We start from the raw sequence: 27,979 nt of genomic DNA, 5'->3' as shown, positions 1-27,979 counted from the left end.
GGAATGAGGGGAAATGGCGGAAAGGCGTAAACAAACGCTCCTGACCAAGACATCGAAAGGGCATTCCCCAGTGACCCTCGATGGTGTTCCCTGCTTGCATAACACCGGCATTTCTTGTTCCCTGGTGTTGCAAACAGGTCGATCGCTGGGGTCCCCCAACGGAAGAAGATGTCCTTGACCACTGTGCTCTCCAATTCCCACTCGTGCGAGACTGCTCTCAGGCGGCTTAGTGTATCCGCCTTTGTGTTGCATACTCCTGGAAGGTGTTCTGCCACAAGCGTGATGTTCTGCGATATCGCCCATTCCCACAGTATTTGGGCTTCCTGTGAAAGCAGTGGCGATCTTGTGCCTCCCTGCTTGTTGACGTAATGCATTGCGGTGGTGTTGTCCGTCCGCACCAGGATTGCCGAATCTGCAATCCTTGGAAGGAAAGCCAACATCGCCAATCGAATAGCTCTTAGCTCCAGAACGTTGATATGTAAGCGACGTTCTTCCGGAGTCCAGTGACCACTGACCTGGAGGTCTTGCATGACCGCTCCCCAACCTTGAAGAGAAGCGTCCGTGGTAATGACGTGAGGTGCCGGTGCAGCCCTGAAACTGAGTCCCACAGTGAGGTGAGATCTTTTCATCCACCATGAAACCGACCGTTTCATCTGCTGGGTAACCGTCACGCTGTCGTCGATCGACCCTTCCACTTGTCTCCACTGAAGGTCCAGTTCTTCCTGCAAGGGGCGCATTCGCAGCCTGCAGTGCGGAATCAATTGAATACAGGATGAAATCGACCCTAGAAGAGATTTGTACATCCTGACTGTCATCCAACTTCTCTTCTGCAAACGAGTGGCTGACGACATGAGTTTCATCTGTCTCTCTTCCGATGGGAAGGCCTTGCACACCTGAGTATTGAGTATCGCTCCTAAGAACTTCACCGTACCTGCCGGTTTAAGAACCGATTTCTCCTTGTTGAGTTGTAAACCCAGATGAATAAAGAGGTTTAGGCATGTGTTCACTGCTTTTGATGCCTCTTGTAAGCTTGGAGCCTTCAGCAGCCAGTCGTCTAAGTACGGGAATACTTCCAGCGACTGTCTTCTCAGAAATGCTGCTACCGGGGCCAGCACTTTTGTGAATATCCGAGGAGCGGACTTTAATCCAAATGGGAGCACCATGAACTGGAAGTGACTCTTGCCTACTGTAAAGCGAAGGAAACGTCTGTGAGCTGGATGGATCGGGATATGAAAATAGGCATCTTCCAGGTCTAATGTTGCCATGAAGTCGCCTGGGTTCAAGAGGCGCAATATGTCCTGAAGTGAAATCATCCGAAACGACAGCTTCATGAGATAGGTGTTGAGCTCCCTCAAGTCCAGGATAGGACGCCACTTTTGTTTTGTTTTGCGGATCAGAAAAAATCTTGAATAGAAACCTTCTCCTCTTTGTGATAGGGGAACACGCTGGATAGCCCCCTTCAGAAGCATTTGTTGAACTTCCTTTTGTAGAAGGTTTAGATGTTTCGAAGTAGTGGCGTGGGGAGCTCTTGTAGGTGGAAATTCCTGGAATTCTAGAGTATGCCCATTTCGGATGATGTTCAATACCCACTGATCCGATGTAATATCTTCCCAGCTGCTCAGATGTTGTGATATCCTGCCGCCCACTGGAGATCCCAGAAGCGGAGGAACAGTTGGCAGAGTCAGGAGGCCGCTATTGACGCTTGCCAGCGTCCTTGCCCTGACGCCCCTGTCGTCCACGAGCGTTCTGACGAGAGAAAGACTGGGATTGCGACTGTCGCTGATAGTACTGATTGCCGTACTGAGGTCTGTACGACTGCGACTGCTGCGAGTATCGCTGCTGCTGATATCCTCCTCTTGGTGAAGTGAAACCTCTTCCTCGTGCTCCACGGAACGGTGTTTTCCTATATTGTAGGTTTCCTAGAGCTCTTGCTGTCTCTGTGTCTTTCTTTATACCCTGTAGGGTCTCATCGACATGTTTCCCAAATAACATGTCCCCATCAAAGGGTAAGTCCAAAATCCTATTCTGGACCTCTGGCCGGAAGTAAGTCGCTCGCAGCCACCCTTGTCGCCGAAGAACCGCCGCGCTGCCCAGAGCACGGAAAGAGATGGTGGCGATGTCCATCGCGCAGTCTATCATTTCCGAAGAGGAACGTTGCCCTTCTTCTAGAAGTTTCTGTGCTTCAGCTCTAGAATCATCCGTTAGAAGGTCCACATAGTGTGCCACATCACTCCACATCTGGCGGTCGTATCTTGCTAGGATCGCCAATGCATTCGCCCCTCTGACTCTCTGACTAATAAGCTAGCCATCGACGAAAAACGCTTCCCCGCGTTGTCCAACCTTCTACCCTCCTTGTCTGGTGGAGTTGTGAGGGTGGCCGAAGGATTCCGCGACTTCTTTTGCGCCGCCTGCGATATGACCGAGTCTGGTCTAGGTTGTCCAATCAAGCAGGCGGGACTGTCATCCGGAGCTTTATATTTTTTCTCCAAGCGCGGAAGAGTTGGAATGACCGTCGCTGGGGACTGCATCACCTTCTTTCCTTCCTCCCATATGTGTTCTACAATGGGAATCGAACGCACCGCCTTACGGTATGCCTCTTTAAAATCGTACAAGAAACAATCCGTAGATGTTGTAGGCATTGTTAGCTTAAAGCGTGCTGTGGCTCTTTCCATCAAACTGAAGAAACCTCCTACATCTGCCGGAGGCGAATCGACCGGGTCTGGCACTGGCGAAGCCGGATCCGGAGCTATATACTGGTTCCATTCGTTATCAGGGTCTTGATCCTGGTTCTGCCCTGTTTCATCCTCATCCGAGGTATCAACTTGGACTTGCGTCTGCCGAGGATATTCCCTCTCATGTTCCTCCTGTGCAGGCAGTACTGACTGAGCTGCCACCACCTGCGGTTGAACCTGCGCTTGACCTTCCACTGGTCGCGACCCTTGCCTGCTCCTATACTCCTCCAGCATTTCCCTTAAGTCTGTCAAAAGACTCTTAGGCATCGTTACCATGCCCTGCTGTGGTTGGGTTTCCTGGTATGGGACCTGTTTTTGTGGTCGCTGCTCCTGTTGATAATAATACTCCTCATCCAAGTCCGAATCATGGTATTTTAGATTCAACTGAGATGGACTGTATGCATCCCCATACATCTCATTCTCCTCCTCTGAGTAGTCCTCCTCATCCAACAAAAGGGCTGGAGGTAATGAAGGCACCTTTCTAGGTGAAGTCATATCTGGAGTTATCCTCCTCTTTCTGATGCTTTCTGTAGCACCTGCCGTCGACGGCGTTGAAAACAAATCCACATTCTCCTTATTTTGAATCGTCGTCGACGGGACCGTCGACGAGAGTCCCCTCACCGTCGACGGGATCGTCGATGGAACTGTCATCGTCGACGGGCTCATCGTCGACGGAACCGTCCTCGTCGACGGGCTCGTCGTCGTCGACGCGATCGTCGCCGTCGAGCTTGCCACCGTCGACGGAATGGTCATCGTCGACGGGATGGTCTTCGTCGACGAGGTGGTAACTGTCGACGTGGTTATCGTCGTCGACGCTGTCGTCGATCCAGTCTTCGTCGACGGAATCGATGTCGAAGTCTTCGTCGACGCTCTCGCCGTCGTCGTCGCTGGATGGCTCGTCGACGACTGAGGAGAAAAATTCACCTCAGATGCTTTAGAGTCTTTCTTGACCACTGTAGAGGCCTCCACAGTCGGTTTTTTGAAGGACTTGGCTACTTTTTCCTGGTGGGAAGGCCCAGCCGAGCTCTCATCCAGTTTAGCCTTTTGCTGTGGTGCTTGCCTTTCCCTCTCCTTTACACTCACGTGAGGAGATTCGTTAGGCCCTGGCTTGCCAGACCTATCAGAGGTCCCACGCATAGCCTTTGAGGGGGGTTCAGTTGAAACCTCCACAGATGATCCACCCCTCTTCAACGATGTCTTAGAAGATGATGATCTGGCATCTTCCTCATCACCAGAAACCACTACTTCCCTCCTTTCCAACTTCCTGAGCCACAGAAGTAGCCTTCCTTCACGATCACGGAGGGTTTTCACTGGCATTCTCCTGCATATACTACACCCCTCTACCTTATGGTCTGGGTATAGACAGTATATACAGTCATTATGTTGATCTTCAGCATAAAGTCGTTTTTTGCCACAAGTGGCACAAGACCTGAAAAGGCTCTTCTTTTCCTTATCAGCCATGTCAAAGTTGAAAGAAATCCTGTCAGAAAAACTGTTTAAACAGTACCTCAAGTAGAATTTAGAGCAGAGCTCTAAGGAGACTCCCTGTCACCAACGATGCGGTAGAAAATCTGAGGCTCTGAGCTTTCTCAGGAAGGTTCTACAGGGTGAGGCTGATCTGATTGGTTGCTAAGGTGACTTTGGGTCCTTTTACATAATGACACCAATAGGCTACAAAAGATAATGAGGCCTAGGCCTAATTTTTTACTTTTTTACACCTATTAGGGTGTATTTACCTAGGTATATATATATATATATTATTACCGAGGCTCCCATTCCGACGACGGGGAATGATACAAGCAATGGGAATCTATGAAAGTTCCAATACTGGAGTAAATTCACAAGCATCAGGCATCGGACATTCACAAGCACCAGGCATCAGACATTCACAAGCATCAGGCATCAGACATTCACAAGCATCAGGCATCAGACATTCACAAGCATCAGGCATCAGACATTCACAAGCACCAGGCATCAGACATTCACAAGCATCAGGCATCAGACATTCACAAGCATCAGGCATCAGACATTCACAAGCATCAGGCATCAGACATTCACAAGCATCAGACATCCAAAAGCACCGGGCATCGGACATCCACAATCATCAGGCATCAGACATTAGGCATCAGACATCCACAATCATCAGGCATCAGACATTAGGCATCAGGCATCCACAATCATCAGGCATCAGACATTAGGCATCAGACATCCACAAGCATCAGACATCAGACATCCACAAGCATCAGACATCCACAAGCATCAGACATCAGACATCCACAAGCATCAGACATCAGACATCAGACATCCACAAGCATCAGGCATCAGACATTCACAAGCATCAGGCATCAGACATTCACAAGCATCAGGCATCAGACATTCACAAGCATCAGGCATCAGACATTCACAAGCATCAGACATCCACAAGCATCGGGCATCGGACATCCACAATCCTCAGGCATCAGACATTAGGCATCAGACATCCACAATCATTAGGCATCAGACATTAGGCATCAGACATCCACAATCATCAGGCATCAGACATTAGGCATCAGACATCCACAAGCATCAGACATCCACAAGCATCAGACATCCACAAGCATCAGACATCCACAAGCATCCGACATCAGACATCCACAAGCATCAGACATCAGACATCCACAAGCATCAGACATCAGACAACCACAAGCATCAGACATCCACAAGCACCAGGCATCAGCCATCCACAAGCACCAGGCATCGGACATCCACACACATCCGCCATCAGCCATTAGGCATCCATTCGTGGAGCCTTTCCCAACGGAGTTTTATTTTAATCGTTAAGAAGGGGAACACATTTTGGTTCACCAGCGTGCTCGCTTGGACCCAGTAAACGATTTTTCCAGGAGTTAGGGACTTATTATACTCAACCATTGGTCTGATCCTTTTATTAAAGCACCTTTACATTGTCATTTGAGTCCTGGGCCCTGCCGGGTCGGAATTATCACCGGCGGAGCGACTTCCCCAGTGACGTACCATTTCATCATAGCCCTGAGGAGTCGCGGGAGGACATTCCCACTTGCGACGAAACACGTGTTGGCTGGATTGCTCTTAAGAACATTAAAACACTATATTGCTCAAGAACCAATTGATGAATTTCTTGTTTATCCACAGGATTTGTTTTTGCTTAAATTGTATAATTGTGTCTACACAGACACAACTTGTTATATTTAATTGTTGTGTGCAAGGGTATCTTGTTGCAAATCAATTATACATCAGGCATCAGACATCCACAAGCATCATGCATCATGCATCAGGCATCAGACCTCCATAAGCATCAGACATCAGACACCTACAAGCATCAGACATCAGGCACCAGACCTCCACAAGCCACCTATGCACTCACTACTGTTGCAGAGTACACAGCAAGCACACCATCACAGCCGAAGAGGGAAACGTGTTGCAGGACATTTTCAAATACCATCAGAGCGTGTTAAGCGTCTAAACCTTTCACTCCAATCTATTGTTTTTCAAAATGCAGGAAAACGCGGATATATGTTTTGGCGGGATATATGTATTATTTATACATTTAGTTTGTAAGGAATGTCGGATTAGAGGAAACAGGATACTGAAAGTCTGGGGTCTGCTCCTACAGCAGAAGCGGTGATGACAAAACAGAGCTAGAATTTAAAACAAGCGCAGCCGAGACGCAAACAGCAGCATTTTTATTTTTGCATTGCACTTTAAAGTGAAAGCGGGATGCAAAAATTACACGCTGCTGTCTCGGCAGGAAAACACAGAGTCTGCCGGGATCCCCCTGTCCTCCTCATGACCCTGTGCGCCTCTTAACTCTGTGCCTGCTTCAGGGCTGTACTGAAGAATATTCTTATCTGTTCGTTAAAATAAACAAGCAGATAAGAAAAGTCTACACGACGGCCACAAAGCAGGCCATGGTGTCCGGAGGGGCAGTCTGAAAAACGGACAGGGTGGCAACCAAAAACCCTCCTTTCCATTGGGAAGCCAGCGTTTAACATAAACGCTGACACTACCCAATGGAAAAGAGGGGTGGGGCTTAGAGTACCCTTTAGAATTTTTTTTCTCACAATATGTCTCGCAGAGCAAGGAACGCTTTGCGCTCCATTGCCCGCAAGAACTAATGAGTCCCCGTGGTTATTTAAAAAGGAACTCAAAGCTGCAAGCTACTTTGAAGGTGTCTGGGAGCTTGCAATCGACTGGTTGGAGACGCCTGCTGTAATAACTTTCTTTTAAAGAGGAGGGTTAGAGTGATAGTCTCTGCTAAGATCAGTATTGTCACCTCTGACAGGTCCCAGAATATTGCAAACTTCCTCTTAATGTGCATGTTCTCTAGCTTAGTGGGTGATGGGACACTCATTTGTTGTTAATAATGTTCGCAATCTGCCTCCTTATTTTCACAGATCTACCGTTCCTTACCCTGGGAGCCAGGAGGAATATGAGGTACCAAACGTTGTATATTTATTGTTTTCCTCGCTTTTCTGCCCTGGCGGTTCTGATTTCGGGAGTGGGCATCTCCAGCACAGCTGGTGTGCAGTGGAGTGAGCATGGAATTTTCTACAATTCCCGCTGGAAGTGATCTCTGCTTTTCCAGTGCTTGGGATACTCAGCAGCGACCCTGTGGGAGTGGTCTGCAATGTATTATTGTCAAAAGCCCATGAAGTAGAGTGAGCTTATTAAATTCTGCCGTCCCAGGAGAGGGTTTGCTCTGCCGCACAACACCCCTACGAAGAGAATATGATCAAAAGGGCTTTTACATCTTTGGAATGAGTGTTGTGACCTTGTCCTCCATACTGCACCTGTATGTTCACATCATTATACTAGCTATCCTGCCCGTAGTGTTCAATGGTAACCTTGCTGTGCTCCAAATCGTTTTTCTTCCTCTGTTGTAATTCTCTTCCTGTCTGTTTTCCCATGCAGGACTTTCTCCACAAGTTGGTCCGAAATCTATTTGCTGAGGGCAATGACCTGTACCGGGAGGGGGACCTTCAGCTGGCCCTAGGCCAGTATACTGAGGGCCTCAATGTGTCTGAGTATGGCACCTCAGATGGGGTAACTATGGCCCAGGAGCTTGACTGCAAGCTCTATGTCAACCGTGCTGCCTGCTACTTCAACATGGTAAGCTTTTTGATTAATACAAGTTGTCGTGCTGTGCAGCCTAAACTAATTAATGCTGTTATGTTAGATTGGGAAAGCCTTAGACTTAAGCCATGGTATATTTTGGAAGCCATTGTAGAGCATAAATGTAGCCCACCAATGTGTCTCTTCTTGATTGGTGTAGAACTGTAGAGTTCAATGGAAATGCATCTGTGGGTCGAGGATAGATTGGGCGAGTCACTGTAAGGTGCTATGAAAGCACATCACCACTCCTAAGTAGAGTGGAAGGCCATACTTGTGGCCGTGATGGATTTGGGTAGCCATTGTAGAGCTAATTGGAAGTCCATCATTGTTCCATGATGGATTGGGGTAACTTCAAATGATTCCATACCAAGCCGAGCAGAGCATCTGGGTTGGGGATCATTCATAATGTGTAGAGAAAACCTTAGGAAATTCATCTGTCTGACTACGTCTACCCTCCCTGCTGCTCTGTGTCCACTGCCATTTCCCATCATCTATGAGCCAGGTACCATGCAGCTGGTATTGAGATCCAGTGCAGAGTGGATACTAGTGAGACTTTTGTACAGCTCCAGAACTGAAGTTTCTCTATCTTTCTAACTAAAGGATACAGTGTCCGGTTCTTTCTGAGCAACGTTTGTTGAGGCACTCCATCAAACATGAATGACTAAACGTGGGGTTTTCACCATCCACCGTTATCATAGTCCTCTCGGTCTGCCAACAGTGGCATGCAGCATTTACAGAATTTAAAAAATCAAATCAAGGTCTACAGCTACGTATTCTTGCAGCTTGAGGTCTGTTATAGGCTTGTGTGGGTTGCACTTCCCAGTTTTCTAGTACTTAGATGAGGAGTTTTTGTGAGTTAATTAAAAATTAGAGAACATACATCGCTTTTAAATGTATTTAGATATCTATCACCTTACATTTGTTTGAAAAAACATATACTGTCCTCTGTATGGGAACTGGTGAGTCTAAGGACACTATTTGTTTGAGGAAGTGATGACTTATTTGCCTAATGGCCAAACAACTTTTCATGCAGGAGCTGTACGAGAAGGCGCTTGAGGACTGCGAGATAGCGCTGCACTTGGACAAGGACAACATGCGGGCACTCTTCCGCAAGGCGAGGACTCTCTACCAGCTGGGGCGCCACAAGGAAGCCAACGAGTGCAACCGTCACTGCCTTCTGTCGCATCCCAATGTAAGAGGCTTTCTAGGTGGTCATGAGAGTTCGTAGTGTGTGTGCTCTTCCAGCCGTCTCAGTGTATAACAAATAAATACTCAACCTAGACTCATCAAAGTCACCCAGTGTAGTTTAATCTGCTGTCAAGCAGGCAGGGCATCTTGCTGCATGTCAGCAAGTAAACAAGGCACCTTGCTGTCACTCAGCCAGAGCCTCACTGTGGCCCAGTAATGGCACCTCTCTGATGCATAGAAGTCTCATCAGTCCTGGATTTTCATTAGACTGTCACAACTCTTTTTGTTCTTCAGGATGAAAGTGTGACCAGCCTGGGCCAGGAGCTGTCGCAGAAATTGGGCCTCCGGGTGCGCAAGGCATACAAGAGACCAAAGGTATTTGTGTGCATTTGGAAGGAGGGATCACTGTTGGGCAAGGATGTGTGTGTTGAAGGAGGGTTCACTAGTGATCCGAGGTGCCAATGTTAGAGAACGAAGCACTGAAGGACATGAATATTTGAGAAAAGATCTCTGATGAACATGAGTGTTGTTATTGTTTAGGATGGGTAGTGAGGGGGTATTGGTGGAAAATACCATTGTTTATTTTAAAGTGGAGGGACAAGCATGTTAGTTAAAAATCCCTTTAGGGTCCCACCTCTGAAAAGGAGTTCTGCCATTACTACCTGCCTCCCCAAAATACACAATCTGCCCTGCTCCGAACATGAAGTAGGGGGTGGTGGAAAAGTGAGGGATGCTACAGCATTCCCCTGGGGCCGGTTATCTAGGAGTATTGGCCTTTGAGGCAAAGTGCTCTGCAGAGGGTGAAAATGCAGGCAGAGCACCCTGTTTTGCCAGAGCAACTGAAGATAGGTTGAACAGGCCTGCCATAGCTAGAGAGGAACCGTTCAAATGGAAATCTGTTCTCATTTGGGCAGTGGCCAAATTCTTGGGTTTCATTGACTCTGAATGTGCTTCAAAGTTCTGTTTAGCTAACAACAGCTTTGTAAATCCAGCCCGCTGTGTGCAAAGTGAGGAATGATACTGGAGCAAATAGTATGTCTGTAGAAACACTGCTTTCTCGCAGGAGAGTTAGGAATAAGGGGCCTCGTTGACACATAGATATTATTGTTATTTAGCATTTACATGCCACACAATTGTTTGTGATGATTTCAGAGTTTTCTTTGGGCTCTTAAAGGGCCATTTTTAGGTTCCTGTTGGCCTTGCTTTGGGAGTGTACTACTATATTTGGATTCATGTTGGCCTCACTGTTGTTGCTGTTTTTGGGGTACCTGTTACCTCTGTGGCAGTCTAGTTCAATTGCCTTTCAGTATGAGTCCAGTGCAGGCTCACACTTTTCCTTAGCTACTTTTTGGGTGTTCGATTGCCCTTTGTGGCACTTAAATGTCTTTTGACTTATTGCTGAGTTGGTGTTCCTTTGTTCTCTCTGGGCGCTGGTTCTGGTTCACTTTGTTTACTTAAGATGATTAGGATTTTCTATCTGTTGTCTCTAGAAATGTTGTGGTCTCACTTATGTTTGTGTTTTTCAGCCAGACTTGGAGAGCTTTAATGTGCTTAGCAATGGCACCACCAGTGGCTCTTCCAACCAGGTAAGGACACCTTAAGATTATTACAGTTAAGTAGGGCACCCAGTGACTTTCCCAATTTGGATAAACCTCGGGGTTCCCCTTCCACCCTACATGGCACCTAGTGGGTCTTTAAATGTGGTAGGGTCAGTATGTAGTTTGTCCAACTTCTTAAGGGCGTGCAGCTAACCTTCCAACCAGGACTTCCAATAGCTTGGTTATTTAGATAAGGGTGCTACTGCCATATACAACTTACTGTGGGATCTAAATGATGCACTGAAGCTCTTCTTTTCTCTCACTGTGTGTGGGTAGCATGGGCACACATCCTCCCCTTCTCACTGCTTTCTCTGTACTCTACCCAAGTCTCTCTCCTTTGTGGTATTTGTCACCCCTGAACATGCCCTTCTAAAGTCTCCCTATTTTTGTTGCAGATTACATCCAATGGGCTTGGATCCATCGATGATATTGAAATAGGTAAAATGTTCATAAAATCCACCACATGGTACAGAGGCTGGCTCCTATTGTGGTGTGGTTAATGGTCAGAGAACTGGTGCTCGGGTGCACAGCTTTTAATTTTCTTGACTGATGGCCGCAGGTTGTATCAAGAATAATACGTTTATCAGCACTAGCGCTGGTAGGCTCTGTGGGAGAGTGTCAAGGTGGATACAGAGCCAGTCACCTCTAAGGCTGGTGGATTTTAGGTCAATAGAGCTCGTCTCCACCAGGGTTGGGAGGCTCATGAAATTGGCACCGAGCAGGTCCCCTCAAATTGTCATGATGGTTCAGGAAGGTGGGACAGGGCTAAAGATCATTTCAGGTCCAGGGATTTATGGACTCTGGACCAGAATATGATGATTATATCTGCCGGGATGAAGGTCACTCATATCTCAGAGGTATGTACAGGAATGACCAAGGAGATTATATTTCACAGTTTGGGGAAACTGGGTATATCATGCTAGTTTTGAGTAATGTGATATGGTTAAGTGTCCACGAATTGTGTATGTTGAAAAGATTGGGAAAAGCTCTGATGCACATTAGTGTGAGAAATGGAGAGGAAGTGGAATTATCTGGTGTTTAATAGAATGTGGCACATATTCTACAGTTCATCGTATGGAAGAACTAAGGTGATATTTCTGGAGAAATAAAGTAGAGGTGAAGTCACACCAAGGACAAACGGTCTTCTCTTAGCAATCCTGATGAAAACAAAGCTGAGGAACCTGTAACTAAGACATCAAGGGAATTGTTCAACCTATGGAAGAATGGACGCTAATAGCAGTGAACGAAAGCACAACAGAAACTGATGAAGAGTGCACATGTCAAATTGGAAGCAAAAAATTAAAGCAGAATAAAGGAGATGGGACAAGGAGAGCCAAACTATCCTCTTCTGCATAGGGAACAAGCGCAAGACAGAAAAACCTGACCACGGCTTATGTATAAATCCTGATCAGGAGTACTGTCAGTCAAGCATGGTTTTTAATGGGGTGACAAAGCTATAGACTCTGGACAGGATTGCTGTGAAGGCAGCACAATCCTAGATCAGCTGTGTAGTTTGAGTATCTGGCTCTAGGCAGGATAGTGCCTGAGTGCTAGGTATCGAGTGCAGGTTCTTATCTGGTAGGCTGTTTTACGGTTGGTGCTCAATACTACATAGTACAGCCAACTGTTTAGGACAGAGATGCACCATTATACTGTGACAAGATGCTGCTGGTTGAAGATCAGGATGGAGTTGCTGCTTAGAAAACATTGTGTCTAAGGATAGTACACGCTCAGGAAAGCTGCTCAAACAGCACAAATTTGGAGCATCTTTGCTACCTGTTCAGCATTAGCGCTGGAGCTCACAGTAGACACTAAGCGTAGAAACAGGTAATGGTAGCGAGGAGTGAGTGTCAAAAATGCTGCAAGCAAAGCACACAAAACCAGACTAGAGAACGGTTACATGCACACCCAGAGACCGAATTACAGTTGAGCAGCTCAGCTACTGAAGTAAATGGACACAGCAGGAGGCTGCTATGCAGAAAACGTAGACTAAAAAATGTAGGAGTCGAGGGAGGTTTCAAGTTGTAAATGCCTCATTTGCTAGACTGAGCACTGCCGAAGACTGAGCACAGTAAAGGGTACTACCAATATCAGCCAGATGAGTGATTTTACCAGGTGGGACTACACCACTTCAAAGATTCCTGACTTCTAGGAATACTGGAGGATATTAGAACCCTTTTGCTGCATTACTGCTGTACAACATTAAAGACACGGGAAAAACTGCTAAGAGCTTAGTCTTGTATTATACATGGACCATAATGCAAGGGCCTGATGTGAGGCTAGTAGGACCAGTTCATAGAATGGTTTTAATTCTAGAATTGTCCAGGAAAGTCAACCACAAAATACTGGAGCAAATTATGAGTTGAAGAGTAAAAGTCATAGTACAGTCTGGATTCCTGACGATCACCAGGAAGCATGGTTTGGTGATGGATTTGCAGATTTCTGGCTCTGGTCTATTGGGATGGTTTGAGGTGCTAAAAGGGATACGTGGCTTCTGGATGCCAGTGGTTTGTGTACTGGTTTTTCTCATTTTTAGTCCCTTCAGGACATCTGTCGTTGCCTTCTTAGCCTCTGACTTGCAAAGCCTCCCTCCCATATTGCTCTGCCTCTTTTTGCCTTGCAGATTTTCCCCAGGACTTGAAGTGCATCCCAGCCCCCGTGGCCACCTCTATCCCTGTCAGCGATGCCTCTGCCCCCCAACCCAAGAGCTCTCCATCATCGGTGGGGCCACTGTCTGTTGATCAGCATGTCTCTGTGCCTGTACCCGAGAGTGTGGACGATTTCCCTGATGATGTCTTGGGTGGTGACGAGCTGGATTCGATCCTGGATTCTATCTCTGAGACACCAGCAATGGTGAGTTATTCTTCTTTGACAAATAAAAGTGTGACTCATTTGATAATGCAAGCACTTTGGTCTGAAGACCCAGAGCTCTCCATGTCCCAGCCTTTTGATGTGCCTGCTTTGTCCAGTGTGCCTTAGAGATAATGTGTTGTGCTTCTTCCTAAATGCCAGGATACCTTGTGCAGGAGATACTTTTTTAGGAGCAAGAACTTTACTTTCTTTTTCTTTTTTAATATATTTTTTTTCAGTTTGACAATAATCATATACATTGTACCGTTCTCTGTTCTATGCAATTGCCCAACACATTATACAAGAATCAGGGGATAACGTTCACAATTACAAATATGTCATATCTCTATGTCCACACTAAATGAATTGATTTGCTCCTGGTATCTATGTCCATGCACTGTGTTTTTTCCCTCCCCTCTGCTATGTCCAATTGTATTGTCCTGGTGAATTTGCTATGTTCTCATGTTTTGGCAACCATTTTCTCTTGAATGTGATGTCTTTGTATTGTTTGGGTCGCTAATTTTTATACTGTTTGTTCTTTTGTTCTTGTATACTTTTATGGTCCTAGTGAGCGAAATAAAGGTTTTTGAACTGAACTGAACTATGTCCATTCCTTTGCATTTCTAGTTCCGCCATTGGGGATATACATATACTTCCCCGATATACATTCCATGTATTCCACTTCGTATTCCACTTTTTAGGACAGCCATGCGTTGTGAATACTTCCTTTTCCGCCACCATACACCTATCGAGCTCTTTCACCCACATAAGGATGGATGATGCGTCCAATGCCCCCCAATTTCGTGCTATCTCTTGCTTAACTAAGGTATATCCTAATGTTGTCATCTGTTCAATTTCTGTGTGGTGGTCTGAGGCTGCCCATATGTGAAGTAAGCCCAGTTGTGGTGTAAGAGCTAATTCCTTCCCCAGTGCAGTTTGAATGTGAGTTGTGGCTCCCTCCCATATATGCTTTACAGCAGGGCATTCCTAGATCATATGGTAAAAGGTGGCCACTTGTTTGCACCCCCTAAGACAGAGCGCAACCGTCCTGGCGCCTATTTTGGCCAGGATGACCCCCATCAAATAGGACCGATGTAGAATCTTGAGTTGAATCAGTCGGAAGCTGAGGGTGATCGCAGCTTCTCTAGGCGACATCAGGGCCGCCTGCCAGTCTTCATCATCGATAGGCCCCAGGTCACTTTACCACTGCTCCATAAGTTTATCAAAAGTGTCGGGCAAGTTGTTACATAATTTTTTATAGGTCAAGGATGTGGCTTTCGAGTGCAGTGGCCCATCCAGCAATCGATCCTCTAATGGCGATGACTCTGGTAGGTCTTCGAGGTCTGAGAAAACCGTGGTAAAGGTGTGTCTAATTTGTAGATACCGAAACAGTTCCCCTTGTGCCATTTGGTAACGCCCCCGGAGTTCCTCAAAACTAAGAATAGAAACCTTTTTCATCAAATCTCCCTAGTCTGAGATCCTGATCATGTCCCACTTGTCGAACCCTGGTTGGTGGCATAAAGTGCCCAGTTTCTGGGCTTGTCACAGTTGCGTCGCTTCTGTGAGTATATTTGCCCAGCCCAAACGGAAATTCACCTGGTGCCAAATTCCTACCGTGTGAGAAGGGGGCCCAAAATATCTATGTTTCTTGACTTTGGAATACAGCGCTCCCAAGCCAGACCGCCCAGTTTGGTAACTGTCCAGCACATATGCCAGATCATTAGGGGGGTGGTACATCCAGTGGTTCACCACTACCAGTTGCGAAGCCCAATAATAGAGTTTAAGATCAGGGAAGGCTATGCCTCCATCATAACACCCTTTCGTTAACTTTTTCAGTGCCACACGAGGGACCCTGCCGTCCTACAACAGCGTACGGACCTCACTCTCCACCTCTGCGAAATATGTATCTGGGACACGGTTCGGACAGTTCTGTAGAATGTATAAAAACCGGGGGAGAGCCAGCATCTTAAAGAGTGCAGCGCGACCCACTAGGGACAGAGGCAGGGACTGCCAGCGTTTTACATCTGCTTGCAACTGGGCCAGCGGAGGGGCTAAGTTACGGCTATGAAACAGGGCCGGTTCTGATGTGACATAGATACCTAGATATTGGAAACCATCCCTAGCCACTTCTATCATACAGCCGGCCGGAAGACGAGGAACCCCTCCCCAAAGCACAAACAGTACAGACTTGCTCCAGTTGATCGCATAGCCGGAATTCTTTCCAAAGTTTGTGAAGATGTTCAGAACGGCATGTATGTATTTATAAGGGGAGGCAAGATATAGCAGTATATCATCAGCATATAATGATATTCGATCCTCCTGATCTGCTATCCATGTCAGCCCCCTTACCATTACATCCCGAAGTATCCATGCAGCGAGTGGTTCTAGCACAAGGAAAAATACCAGTGGCGATAGAGGACAGTCCTGCCGGGCACCCCTTCGCAGTGTAAAGGCACGGGATGTGTAATTATTAACTCTTATTTGTCCCTGTATATCCGTATAAAGCAATTGCAGCCAGCCCAGAAACTTTGGACCAAATCCCAACCTCGTCACAACCACGAATAGGTACGGCCATTCTATTGAATCGAACGCCATAGAGGCATCCACTGATAGAACCACTGCATCTCCCTCCATGTATTCTCTGCGTGCAAGCACGTTATGGAGACGACTGATATTAAGTGCCGTGTTCCTCCCTGGCATAAAGCCTGATTGGGCCGGCTGAACTAAGGAGGAGATAACTGCAACTAGTCTAGTGGTGAGCACTTTCGCTAATATCTTAGCTTCCACGTTAATCAATGAGATCGGTCTGTATGAGCCGCACTTGTCCCTGGGCTTCCCCGGTTTACGGATAACTACTACGGTGGCAAGACGCTGGTCTTTGGGCAATTTTCCGGTCTCGTAACTTTTGTTATATATAGCTTGCAGATGTGGGGCTACTTGGGAGGCCGTTACTTTCAAGAACTCGATGGGAGTGCCGTTAGGCCCCATCGCTTTCCCAGATCGGATTTTACTATTGGCTTTCTGAATCTCTTCGTCTGATAAGTCACTATAAAGAGTGTTTCTATCTGACTCAGAAAGTGTAAGTAAGATACTGTCGGAGAGGAGTTGGCGGGAATCTTCAGCAGTGTAATTGGTAGAGAGGGAGTATATTTTCTCACAGTGGTCTGCGAATGCCTCCGATATATCACTGGGGTGGGTAAGCGTCTCGCCATTGGGTAGCGTTAGCCTCGGCACCCATCTATCCCCTTGTTCTCTTCTCTCTAACCACGCCAATGTTTTGCCGGCCCTATCACTCAATTCATACAGTCTGTGTTGAGTATTAAGGTGCTTGGCCATCATATGTTCCCTAGCTTTGATTTTGCGTGTCTTCTGTTGGCCCATTTGTGTGATCTAGTTCCAGTTGTTTGAGCTCATCTTCCAACTGAACTAGTTGGCGACGTTTGTTCTGAATGTAGCCTGTTTTTAGAGACCGGGCCTGCCCCTTAAAAACCACTTCGAATGCCTCCCATATAGCGGGTGCCGAACTGACTGAACCCAAATTTTCTTCAAAGTAATTACCGGTTTGTGTGCATGGTTCCTCTTTAATGTCTGCTATTTTCAGCAACCATGGGTTAAGGACAATAGTAGTACGCGGTTGCCGCTCCCAATGTGTGAATTCGACCCTAACCGGGGAATGATCTGAGATACCACTCGGCAAAACCTGGGGGTGTCTAAAATTACCTATCAAGGCAGGTTGTGTCAGGAAATAATCAATACGGGATGAACTCTTATGTGTGTTGGAGAAATAGGTGAATTGCGGTTCATTCAGATGAAGTGCACGCCCTACATCTATTAGGCCCATAGCTATGATAAATTCCGCCATTAGCACATTCGGTCTCGCCCCCGGACGCTGTGGGTGTCTATCAATTGTGTCATCTACGGTCAGATTATAGTCCTCTCCTAGGATTAAAGTGCCCACAGGAAGATCAGTTAATATTTTGCCAAGATCTGCCAGGGCTTCCTTACCTAGTGCTGGCAGCAGATACAGTGAGATTACGTTGAACGCTTTTCCCTCCATTGGGCCTCCAAAACGGCAAATCTTCCACAAGGGCCTGCCCAGGTACGGTGGGCAATAAGAACCAGGTTCTTCTTAACCAGAATACCCGTTCTGCAAGAGCCTGTGATGTAATCAGCATGCACTAGGAGTTTATATCCCCATCGTGTAAGGGCTTTACATTTGTTCCCAACCAGATGTGTCTCCTATGGCAGCACCACGTCTGGAGACTGACGTTTCAGATATTGCTGAACAATTCCACGGTTGATTTTATCTCTCACCCCATTCACATTCCAGGTAAGGACAGAGAGTGACAAATCTATTTCATCCCCCATCTAGCAAACGGCGAATCATAGTATGACAGGCCAACAGTAGTACGTAAGCTGCATCTGATACAAGCTGAACTAGTGCAAATCGAATCTTCTCGTCTCCCTCATAACTTAAGCCAGCAATGAGATCGGTACATGACAATATACAATTGCTACTGCGTAAATCTACCAAACCTTTCATCCATTTTGTGAAAATCTGCCCTCATGAAGGACACTTCCACTGTGACTGGATCAAGAGAAGTGCGTACTCAGCTTATGGCTTCCATGACGTCGTGAAGCGTGGGCTCCGACACCTGCTTGGGATCTTCCTGCACTCCTGGCACCTCCGTGTGTTGTACTTCACGGTCTTCCCCGGACTTGCCCCAGGCAAATTTAGCTAGTTTGTTCTGTGCATTAGCCTTCGGACCTCTGCCCGTTGCCATAATTGCGCCTTAGTTTTTGTGAGCGGGCAGTGAATCAGGAACAGGCCTGGTAATCCCTGCCCCCTACCCAGCGAGCAATGCACTCTCGCTGTTGGCCTGTTAGGTTTCCCTAGGTCTCCTCCTATGTTGCCAACTGTGTTCAAGTGATCCCTCTGGTAGAAGGCCCCAACAATGTCCAAGCACACCTTGTTGTTCGGGTTGTACTCACTGCGCACTCGCTGCCTTGTCTTCCCAAGGACGTCTAGCCGGCCAAAGTTGTGTCCTTTGCTGTCACAATTCCAGCTCAGTCTGTACAGGGACCAAGGCAGTCCCTGGGGGTTTGTCGCTCTATTTTGGGATCTGTTGGCCCTCTAGGTATATGGAAAGGTCCACTCGCACTGTCTTTATCACACACCCCCTCCGGTAGTTGCGTCCTCTGGCACTGACTGTCAGGATTCCGACCGTCTGTCCTCTGCACCCTTTTCCGAACTTGGGCCTCTCTCTGCCCCGGGGACCTCACGCCCAGAAGCTATGTGGCGGCAGTGTCGCTGCGTACAGTCCTGCTTGTCTGCTTCAGGTTCAAGCCCAAGCCACAGCTAGATGTATGGGGGGGGCACATACCACTGATCACCACTGGTTACTTGTGTATGTACTCTGGCCCCATCTGGGCTATCCGGGCAGGCTGCGCTGATGTCTGGTCTGATCCACACACCCCGTGCAGTAGGGGGGGGGGGGGTTCTGAGGCTGCAGCAACGGGACGGTCCAGTAGTCCTCCACCAGCGTTCACTCTGCCCCCAGGCCTTGTTGTAGCTCGTCTCGCCTCAGTCTCTCCAGCAACCAGGTATGCGCAGCAAATCAGGCCGTTCCCGGGCCTAGCAGGCCGCCAAAGCCGGGGCCTAAATTTGTGGTCTCTACTCCACTGCGCCCACCCCATTACTTCCGGTCAGGCGCTGCAGCTCCACAATTTTTCCTTGGCTCCTCCACTGGAGCTATTAAGTTCCATGCCCGGCACCGAGATATACCGCTGTAGAGTCTCTGGCGTACAGCTCCTATTCCGATCGTATTCATGCGATCGGGAGTCACCACGCCGCCATGTTAATATCAGCGCCGCTGGCTGCCAGAGTTTCACTTTCTACTCGTCGCAGAAGAGTCCAGTAAAACCGTCTTTGGCAGCGGCGGATCGCAGGGCTGGTGGGTCATCCTCAGAGTGAGTTTGCAGCTTTCGATGACACAGAATGATGTGGGATATACGGCGGGGATGCTGGAGCCTCACTACTTAGCTGCCATTCTCTTAGGCTGCTAGCCACGCCTCAAGAACTTTGCTTTCTGATAGACAATTCTACTGTGGATTCCTCAAAGTTTGAATCTTCCCATATGCCAGACTGGATTCGTAAAAGCTTCAATGTTGCCAGCCATTGGTAGGTGGCACCATCAGCCTCCATTGCAACTCAGTCCTGCTCACAACACAATAATACAGAGCCACCTATAAACGTTTCTTTATTCCGCGCCATTCAACTCGGATCCATAGCTCCACTCCTCCAATTTGGGACATGAAGGACACTTCCACTGTGACTGGATCAAGAGAAGTGCGTACTCAGCTTATGGCTTCCATGACGTCGTGAAGCGTGGGCTCCGACACCTGCTTGGGATCTTCCTGCACTCCTGGCACCTCCGTGTGTTGTACTTCATGGTCTTCCCCGGACTTGCCCCAGGCAAATTTAGCTAGTTTGTTCTGTGCATTAGCCTTCGGACCTCTGCCCGTTGCCATAATTGCGCCTTAGTTTTTGTGAGCGGGCAGTGAATCAGGAACAGGCCTGGTAATCCCTGCCCCCTACCCAGCGAGCAATGCACTCTCGCTGTTGGCCTGTTAGGTTTCCCTAGGTCTCCTCCTCTGTTGCCAACTGTGTTCAAGTGATCCCTCTGGTAGAAAGCCCCAACAATGTCCAAGCACACCTTGTTGTTCGGGTTGTACTCACTGCGCACTCGCTGCCTTGTCTTCCCAAGGACGTCTAGCCGGCCAAAGTTGTGTCCTTTGCTGTCACAATTCCAGCTCAGTCTGTACAGGGACCAAGGCAGTCCCTGGGGGTTTGTCGCTCTATTTTGGGATCTGTTGGCCCTCTAGGTATATGGAAAGGTCCACTCGCACTGTCTTTATCACACACCCCCTCCGGTAGTTGCGTCCTCTGGCACTGACTGTCAGGATTCCGACCGTCTGTCCTCTGCACCCTTTTCCGAACTTGGGCCTCTCTCTGCCCCGGGGACCTCACGCCCAGAAGCTATGTGGCGGCAGTGTCGCTGCTTACAGTCCTGCTTGTCTGCTTCAGGTTCAAGCCCAAGCCACAGCTAGATGTATGGGGGGGGCACATACCACTGATCACCACTGGTTACTTGTGTATGTACTCTGGCCCCATCTGGGCTATCCGGGCAGGCTGCGCTGATGTCTGGTCTGATCCACACACCCCGTGCAGTAGGGGGGGGGGGGGTCCTGAGGCTGCAGCAACGGGACGGTCCAGTAGTCCTCCACCAGCGTTCACTCTGCCCCCAGGCCTTGTTGTAGCTCGTCTCGCCTCAGTCTCTCCAGCAACCAGGTATGCGCAGCAAATCAGGCCTTTCCCGGGCCTAGCAGGCCGCCAAAGCCGGGGCCTAAATTTGTGGTCTCTACTCCACTGCGCCCACCCCATTACTCCACAATTTTTCCTTGGCTCCTCCACTGGAGCTATTAAGTTCCATGCCCGGCACCGAGATATACCGCTGTAGAGTCTCTGGCGTACAGCTCCTATTCCGATCGTATTCATGCGATCGGGAGTCACCACGCCGCCATGTTAATATCAGCGCCGCTGGCTGCCAGAGTTTCACTTTCTACTCGTCGCAGAAGAGTCCAGTAAAACCGTCTTTGGCAGCGGCGGATCGCAGGGCTGGTGGGTCATCCTCAGAGTGAGTTTGCAGCTTTCGAGGACACAGAATGATGTGGGATATACGGCGGGGATGCTGGAGCCTCACTACTTAGCTGCCATTCTCTTAGGCTGCTAGCCACGCCTCAAGAACTTTGCTTTCTGATAGACAATTCTACTGTGGATTCCTCAAAGTTTGAATCTTCCCATATGCCAGACTGGATTCGTAAAAGCTTCAATGTTGCCAGCCATTGGTAGGTGGCACCATCAGCCTCCATTGCAACTCAGTCCTGCTCACAACACAATAATACAGAGCCACCTATAAACGTTTCTTTATTCCGCGCCATTCAACTCGGATCCATAGCTCCACTCCTCCAATTTGTTTGATTAAGAACACAAAAGTGTTATTAAAAAAATGTTATGGCAGTGTAGAAGGCATGTTCTCACCAAAGACTACAGGTTGCAAACCATGCCGTACATATAAGATGTCAGTCATCCACACAATGTATGTCTGTGGTGTTTAGGGTCCATTCACTACAAGAAAACCTAGGGGTCTAATCTCTGAGGAAAAAGGAGCCTCAGAAACAGGGTAACGATAGCATACTAGTCCATCAATTACTAGGGCAATTTGCTACTGATATAAGTATATAGATAATACACACAGAACCAAACAGTGATTGTGGGTGAAACCAATATACAAATGTAGGATTCCCATCAAAGTCTTGTTGTGATCAATACTATCAGCTGGTCATCCTTCGGGGAAAGTGTGTCTCTAGATCATTGAGACATTTATACCAACCTCCGGTCGGAGTTGGGTTCAGACCCACAGTCACTCCTGGACAGTGTAGATAGTACTTTATGGTGGGAACTTGTGCAGTGCAAAAACCAAAAAGGGGGTGTATGAAAGTGGTGAATATAAAGTAGGATAGAGGACAAAAAGGAAGAACTTTATTATAGATTGGCCTCTTCCTAATTAAAACCAGGAACAGTGCATGAAAAAACAGTTTCAAACAAATAACTGTATTGGGGCCAACATGTTTCAGCCGTTTTGGACAGTACCCTCGGCTTTCTTCAGGGCCTCTGTTCTTTAAATTTCTTATGCTACTGCATGTGTTAATCACAAGGAGTGTAACGTATACAAAAATGATATATATGACCGGATTATTCTTTTCTCTGTGTCAATCCGAAATGTCTCACACCTAAAAATAAAAAAACAACAAAACACCATTTGATTGATACTGTGTGAAAAATGTTGATACTGCTCACCAATATAAAATACAGAATCAATTGTCACTCACCCGGGTAGACCGGAGACCAGACCTCACCTCTCCTGGACCAGGCTCAGGAATTAGGAGGCCCGCTCTAAAAATATGGGGAAGAAGGTGGCTTAACATGACCCCTGGAACTTAACCTATTCCTCCATGTAGTTTCACTGTGTAACCACCTAAAACTTCCCTCACATTCAAGAATCACCAATTTAGGGTCTAGACATAACTCTAAGTCCTGCTGCAAATACTCCATTGTGTACCAGAAGACAATGAAGTAGAGGGAAGCTAAACTTTACATAGTTGAACACATGCAACAAGTTTCCATTCCAGGTTATCCTCTTCAGGTAAGTCGAAATGCAAGGCTTCCAAACAGTCGCAAGAAGTATCTGCAAGACTACTCAAATTCTAGATGTTCCCTTTCACGGGAGAGGTTGCATATTCACATCCAGTGGGCCAGACTCTGGTTTTAGTCTTCTTTCCCTGAGCCGGTCTGCACCCGTGTTCTCCAGGCCATCTCCAAATCTGCAGCAGGTTGCAGCCTTTAAAGTGGCTATGCTGGAAATCTTCAGTATGACATCCCCTACTTTTTGGTGCACCTTTCAACACCCTCTGATCGTTCGAGACCCCAGTCACAATTTGGTCCTTCAGTGACCTGCTCAGAATCTACCCGATCCACCTTCTGCACCATACCACACCTCTGCTTAACTGTAAGCCTCAACAGTTGTCCTCACACCGGTTCCAGCAGAGTGCATCCTGAATTCACTGGTGCCAGCCAGGAATTTGTATCCTTTGTTCATCCTATATCGTGCTGTACCATGACTAAAGTGCAGCCCTATGTTGAACATGAATCTCTGTATGCTCTGCTTTAACAATGTCAGCTGTTCTCCACAATGGAAGTCTTCAACATTTCTGATTCTGATAAATTTCAGATGCATCCGATGGCCCCATATGAAAAAGATGAGCACTTCGAATACTAATTTATATTGATGCTGGTATTTACCCAGATTTACAGCTACTCTGTGTTCTTGATACCTCTCCTCAGTCCGCTCTTGATTTCTCCACATGATGGTCCTACTGAGGACAGTACATTAGTTACAGAAGTCGTTTACAGAGTTGAATGTGCTGCACCTTCCTCTTCCATCAGAGGATAAAAAGTAATTTTACTTAAAGAAATCCTCTTATTGGGTTCCGTTACTTCTGTCTTGGCAGGTTGGTCTAGGCTCTTTTTGGCCCTGGCCATTGACTGGTGATTGCCAGACATCATAGTCCGGCACCTAAATGTTTTGTGGTACAGTCCATTATTGTAATGTCAGTCCTAGTTAATTCTCTTTTACTCTTCTGGAGATGGATTCAAGAGTGGATTGATGCTATGGTAAAAACAAGTTTTTTTTCTCTGCCAATGTGGCTTTGTGTTCTTTGAATGCTGCGCACCTCCTGGCTCACTATTCCCATACATTTTTGGAGATGGCACAGAAGGTCCTACCTGCGTTACTGGGAGATCTCCACATATTTCCGCAGACTGTACAAGATGGGCAGGATAAAACTAAGAAAATCATGTGGTCTTGCCTTGATTCCACAGATTTGGTGTCTGTGCCATGGTGAACCACTAATATCCTCAACAGACATAACTAGATGTGCTGTGTAGGATTGTCTGGAGACATCCAGGATGCTTTTTTTAGTTTAAGTTATTATTCATTTTTTAAAGCACATAAGATTAACTCCTTCGACGCTCATGACGAGCTCAGCTCGTCATGGTGTACACCTCCATACACTCATGACTAGCTGAGCTCGTCATGAACAATGGGAATCAACATATCTCAGCACACTAGGAAAATAACACTAGCATCGATGGTGCTAAGTAAAACAAATCCACATGAATGCAGCTATATGGCTATAAAGTATTACATCCATTATTTGTAGTTCTACATACAAATGATATTCAGCACATTTCCCAGTCTGCACAGATGTCCATTTTTTTCTCTTATATATCCTTTGGACCATTAACTTTTTGTGTTGAACTATCCTTCCTGTATACAACTCACCCTTCTTTGACACTGGGAGTTCTCACTTGTAGGAAGTTGGCTCTTTATGGTATACCAAAAAGCGGTCTACCGTGGGAAAAGTCCAGGTATTCCCTTAGTAGTGGGCAGGGACTTGCTCTAGCAATCCCAAGGAGCTCTTCTAGGAGGTAGTGTGGTCAAGCAGCCATAGGCTTATCAGAGAGGAGTGTCAGACAACTGCAAATACACACACAGTCAATAAATGGTATGAACGACTTAATAGGAGATCCACACCAATTTATAAAAATAACAAGTATCTTTTTACATTTAGGCACCAAAACCGATGCGATCACTGAAGTACGTTTTACAAGAGAAATGCTTTTCAGTTTTAAAAGTTGACACTTGGTGCAATTTTCATAGGCAGCGATATTATCCTATGGAGGAAAAACAAATACTGCATACAGTTTTCTGCAGCTACTAACCAGACCAATCATCAGGACTTTAGGTGAGTCCAAGACAGCACTAGCAGGTCACCTCCATCGGCACTAGGGCGGCCGGGTGCAATGGTGCAGAACATCATTGGGTGCCCAATGTTAGTCTATGGGGATCAGTCCGGTCGGAAAGAGGCTGCAGGTTTGAACTGGGAGACCTCTCTGAACCAACAGGTGGGTTCCTGTCTTGCGATGCTCTGGGATGAGGGGATACCTATGGTCCTCTTCTCCAAGGGCCAGGGACGATGGGTACAAAGGAACTTTGAGGTGTCTGGTTTTCATCACCTGAGACACTCAGAATAGAGGTGGCCTGCACACAGAGGTTGCAAGCGGCATTGAGAAGTCTACAGCGGGTGGACCCAAGCTGGGCTTTGTCTCTGGAGGGCTGTCAGACCACGCTGGCACTGTTGGCACACTTCAGCTCTGGTTTGGAGCGACAGGGGCAGTGGTGCTGGCTGGTGTCAGGTTTTCGAGGTCTGGAGCCCTCACAATTCTTTCTTGGGTGCCTGCAAGATGCAGGGAAATAGCTCCGCTGCTCCACAGGAGTCCCTGAGTCTTTGGAGAAGTGCTGGCGATTCTCCCAGCCTTTGGACGCACAGCAGCGTGCAGGGTGAGACGAGTTTAGTGCAATTGGTGGGAATAGGCGAACAGGCTGGCAGGGTTGGCACCAACTCAGTTCTTGCTCTTTGCAGCTCTTCAGTCCTCCTTCTTCTTCTTTTAAGTCTTTAGGATCTGATTTCTTGGTACCAGGGGCTCCCCTAAATACTAGACTTAGTTAGGGGAATTGTAGGGTAGAAGCCAAGGGCTACTTACCCCTGGGGTCACTATGCCCCCCTATGTGACCACTTCATGTGGGAAGGGGGCATAACCCTGTGCCAGAGTTCCTGTGTTTACCATCACAAAGACGGCAGACTCTGAAATTTCACTTTCACTGCAGGTAGCCCACCTTAGGGATGGAACTACCTGAAGGCGAACACACCTCTCAGACTGCAAATTTTCCCGTCTTATCCAAGTGCCAAATGGGCCCGGGGCAAGGGGGGGTCTGCATCCTCTCCTGCGAGGGAAGCCGTATACCACAGGCAGTGGGCTCTTTGAAGCTCCCTACCTTTTAATGCTAATTCGCCGGTCATCGTGGGGGGGAGCTTTGGGTGAAACCCCTCTGCCCGAACAGGTTTTCTTTCTGACCTCCTGAGAGCAAAGGCCCTCATCCCTGGGGGCCAGAAACTTGTCTGGGGTGGCAGGCTGGCTGGACCAGTCCGTCGGCACGCCAGTAGTTGGTAGGTTTTTCTGGGGGGAATCTCTAAGGTGCCCTCTGGCTGCATGTATTAATAAATCCATCACTGAATCAGTGTGGGATTATTAATACAAGACGTTTGACACCAAACATCTCTGATTCCAGTGAAGCCATCATGTAGCTGGGGAACTCTTTTTCACTAGTGTCCAGAACATATACTTAATAAAAGCTTCCCTGGTCACTTGTACTGGCAGTAATAGAACTGACCAGCACAGGGGCATATCTGTTCATGCAGATATACCCACACATGTAATCTAGTGTACCCTGCCTTAGGGTTGTAAGGAATGTTGTAGGGGTGACTTGCCTATACTGCATGCAGTGTCTGTGAGCATGGCACAACAGGGTGTGTGTCATGCCGTGTTTTCACTTTTGTCTGCACCAAAACACGTAGTCTGCAAAGGCAGTCTGCATGAGTTTGGTGAGGGGTCTCTTATGGTGGCACAATTCGTGCTGTAGCCCTTAAGGACTCTCTTTATCCTCCTTGCCCCAGGTACCAGGGGTACCATTTACTAGGGACTTACAGAGTGTGCTAAAGGTATTGCCAATAGGGGAAACAATTTTGCAGTTTTGGGAAAGAGATCTGGCACTGGGGACCTGATTAACAGGATCCCAGTGCACTTCCATTCAAAATCGCATCAAATACCAGGCAAAAAGTTGAGGTGACCATATCAAAAAGAGGCTCTTTCTACATCACGCTTTAAAATTTCTCCTCTACCTTACACTTCATTGGGAAGTGTCTTTTACTGATGACCTATCAGTGTGCTCCCCCAGCCTGCAAAAGACCTCCTTCTGGGTTCTTCGTCAATAAACTAATAAATAACATCCATACATCAAGGTCTTCCTCGGCAGTCTAGTCCTTTCGTGCTTCTGTCATAAGTCGCTCTTCAGCAATTGCCCACCCTGACATGTCTGATCCAAGTCTTGATCCTAGTTGCTATAGGGGAGGACCAATGCAAGCATATCCTTCTTTTAGCTTGAAGCAGCCCCTGTGCTGCAAATCTACTCTGGATTTTCTTTCTCTTTTTTTTGTAGGCATTCTTCCTAATAGGCAATGTTTACAATGACTTCCATCTTCAAACTAGTTACAAGCCAGCGATTTGAGCCTCTATTAACTTCCAGTCATCTGCCACAAATCAACATGTCCAGGTCATGTGAAAAAACGAGACGGCATCTGGTCTGGTATATTCGGTTAAGTCTATAGTGGTAGTGTTATTAACAGAGCGTACGAAGTATCCCATTCACGCTCAGTCAGGAGTTCCTGTAAGTCTACCTGCCACAAATGTCTGACCTTTAGTGCCATTCTTTTCTATCACTTTTCAAAAACTACGCATAGGTGCAAGACCAAGTCCTTGCTCAGTCCAGCATCACCAGAGTTTTGGATAGCTCTTGTGTAGCTGGAAAATCCATCTAGAATATCCTGCACTATTTTTGTCAGCTTGGCAAATAGGAGAAATTGGCCTAGACCCAGGTCAAATGTCTGCGAGGCCTCTTGAAAAATAATAAATGCCTCTCCTGGACAAAAATCTCCTGCTGTTTGCAATCTCCCCTTTGCCACCTCCTCGTGCACATGGCCTGTTGTATGTGTCAGACAGTTAGCAGCCACCAGATATACAGATGCCTGACAAATGGTGAGGGCTTCAAACTTCTTCTGAGTGGTGATACCCAAGAAGCGGAAACCTGTTGCACTACATGTGGACTGAGCTCCCTAGTGTGTGCTCCTCTTATAAGGTATAGCGTGAGCTCGTCCTCATCTACAGTGTCTGCCAGGAGTTTC

General features: G+C 47.3%; 1 protein-coding gene across 2 annotated transcripts in view; it reads left to right on the top strand.

Moving 5' to 3' along the window:
* The window catches only part of ZC3H7B (zinc finger CCCH-type containing 7B), a 213,256-nt gene that overhangs the window by 57,506 nt on the left and 127,771 nt on the right, over positions 1-27,979 (top strand). For both annotated transcript variants that reach the window (XM_086963525.1, XM_086963526.1), the window contains 7 exons: positions 7,145-7,184; positions 7,662-7,859; positions 8,896-9,054; positions 9,345-9,425; positions 10,577-10,636; positions 11,044-11,086; positions 13,272-13,501. In XM_086963525.1, coding sequence (XP_086819651.1) covers positions 7,145-7,184; positions 7,662-7,859; positions 8,896-9,054; positions 9,345-9,425; positions 10,577-10,636; positions 11,044-11,086; positions 13,272-13,501 — 811 coding nt within the window. The remainder of the gene's footprint in view (positions 1-7,144; positions 7,185-7,661; positions 7,860-8,895; positions 9,055-9,344; positions 9,426-10,576; positions 10,637-11,043; positions 11,087-13,271; positions 13,502-27,979) is intronic.

This window comes from Lissotriton vulgaris, chromosome 1_1 (assembly GCF_964263255.1).
Source record: "Lissotriton vulgaris chromosome 1_1, aLisVul1.2, whole genome shotgun sequence".
In the NCBI taxonomy this organism is placed as follows: domain Eukaryota; kingdom Metazoa; phylum Chordata; class Amphibia; order Caudata; family Salamandridae; genus Lissotriton; species Lissotriton vulgaris.
This window is presented reverse-complemented; position numbering and strand designations above follow the sequence as displayed.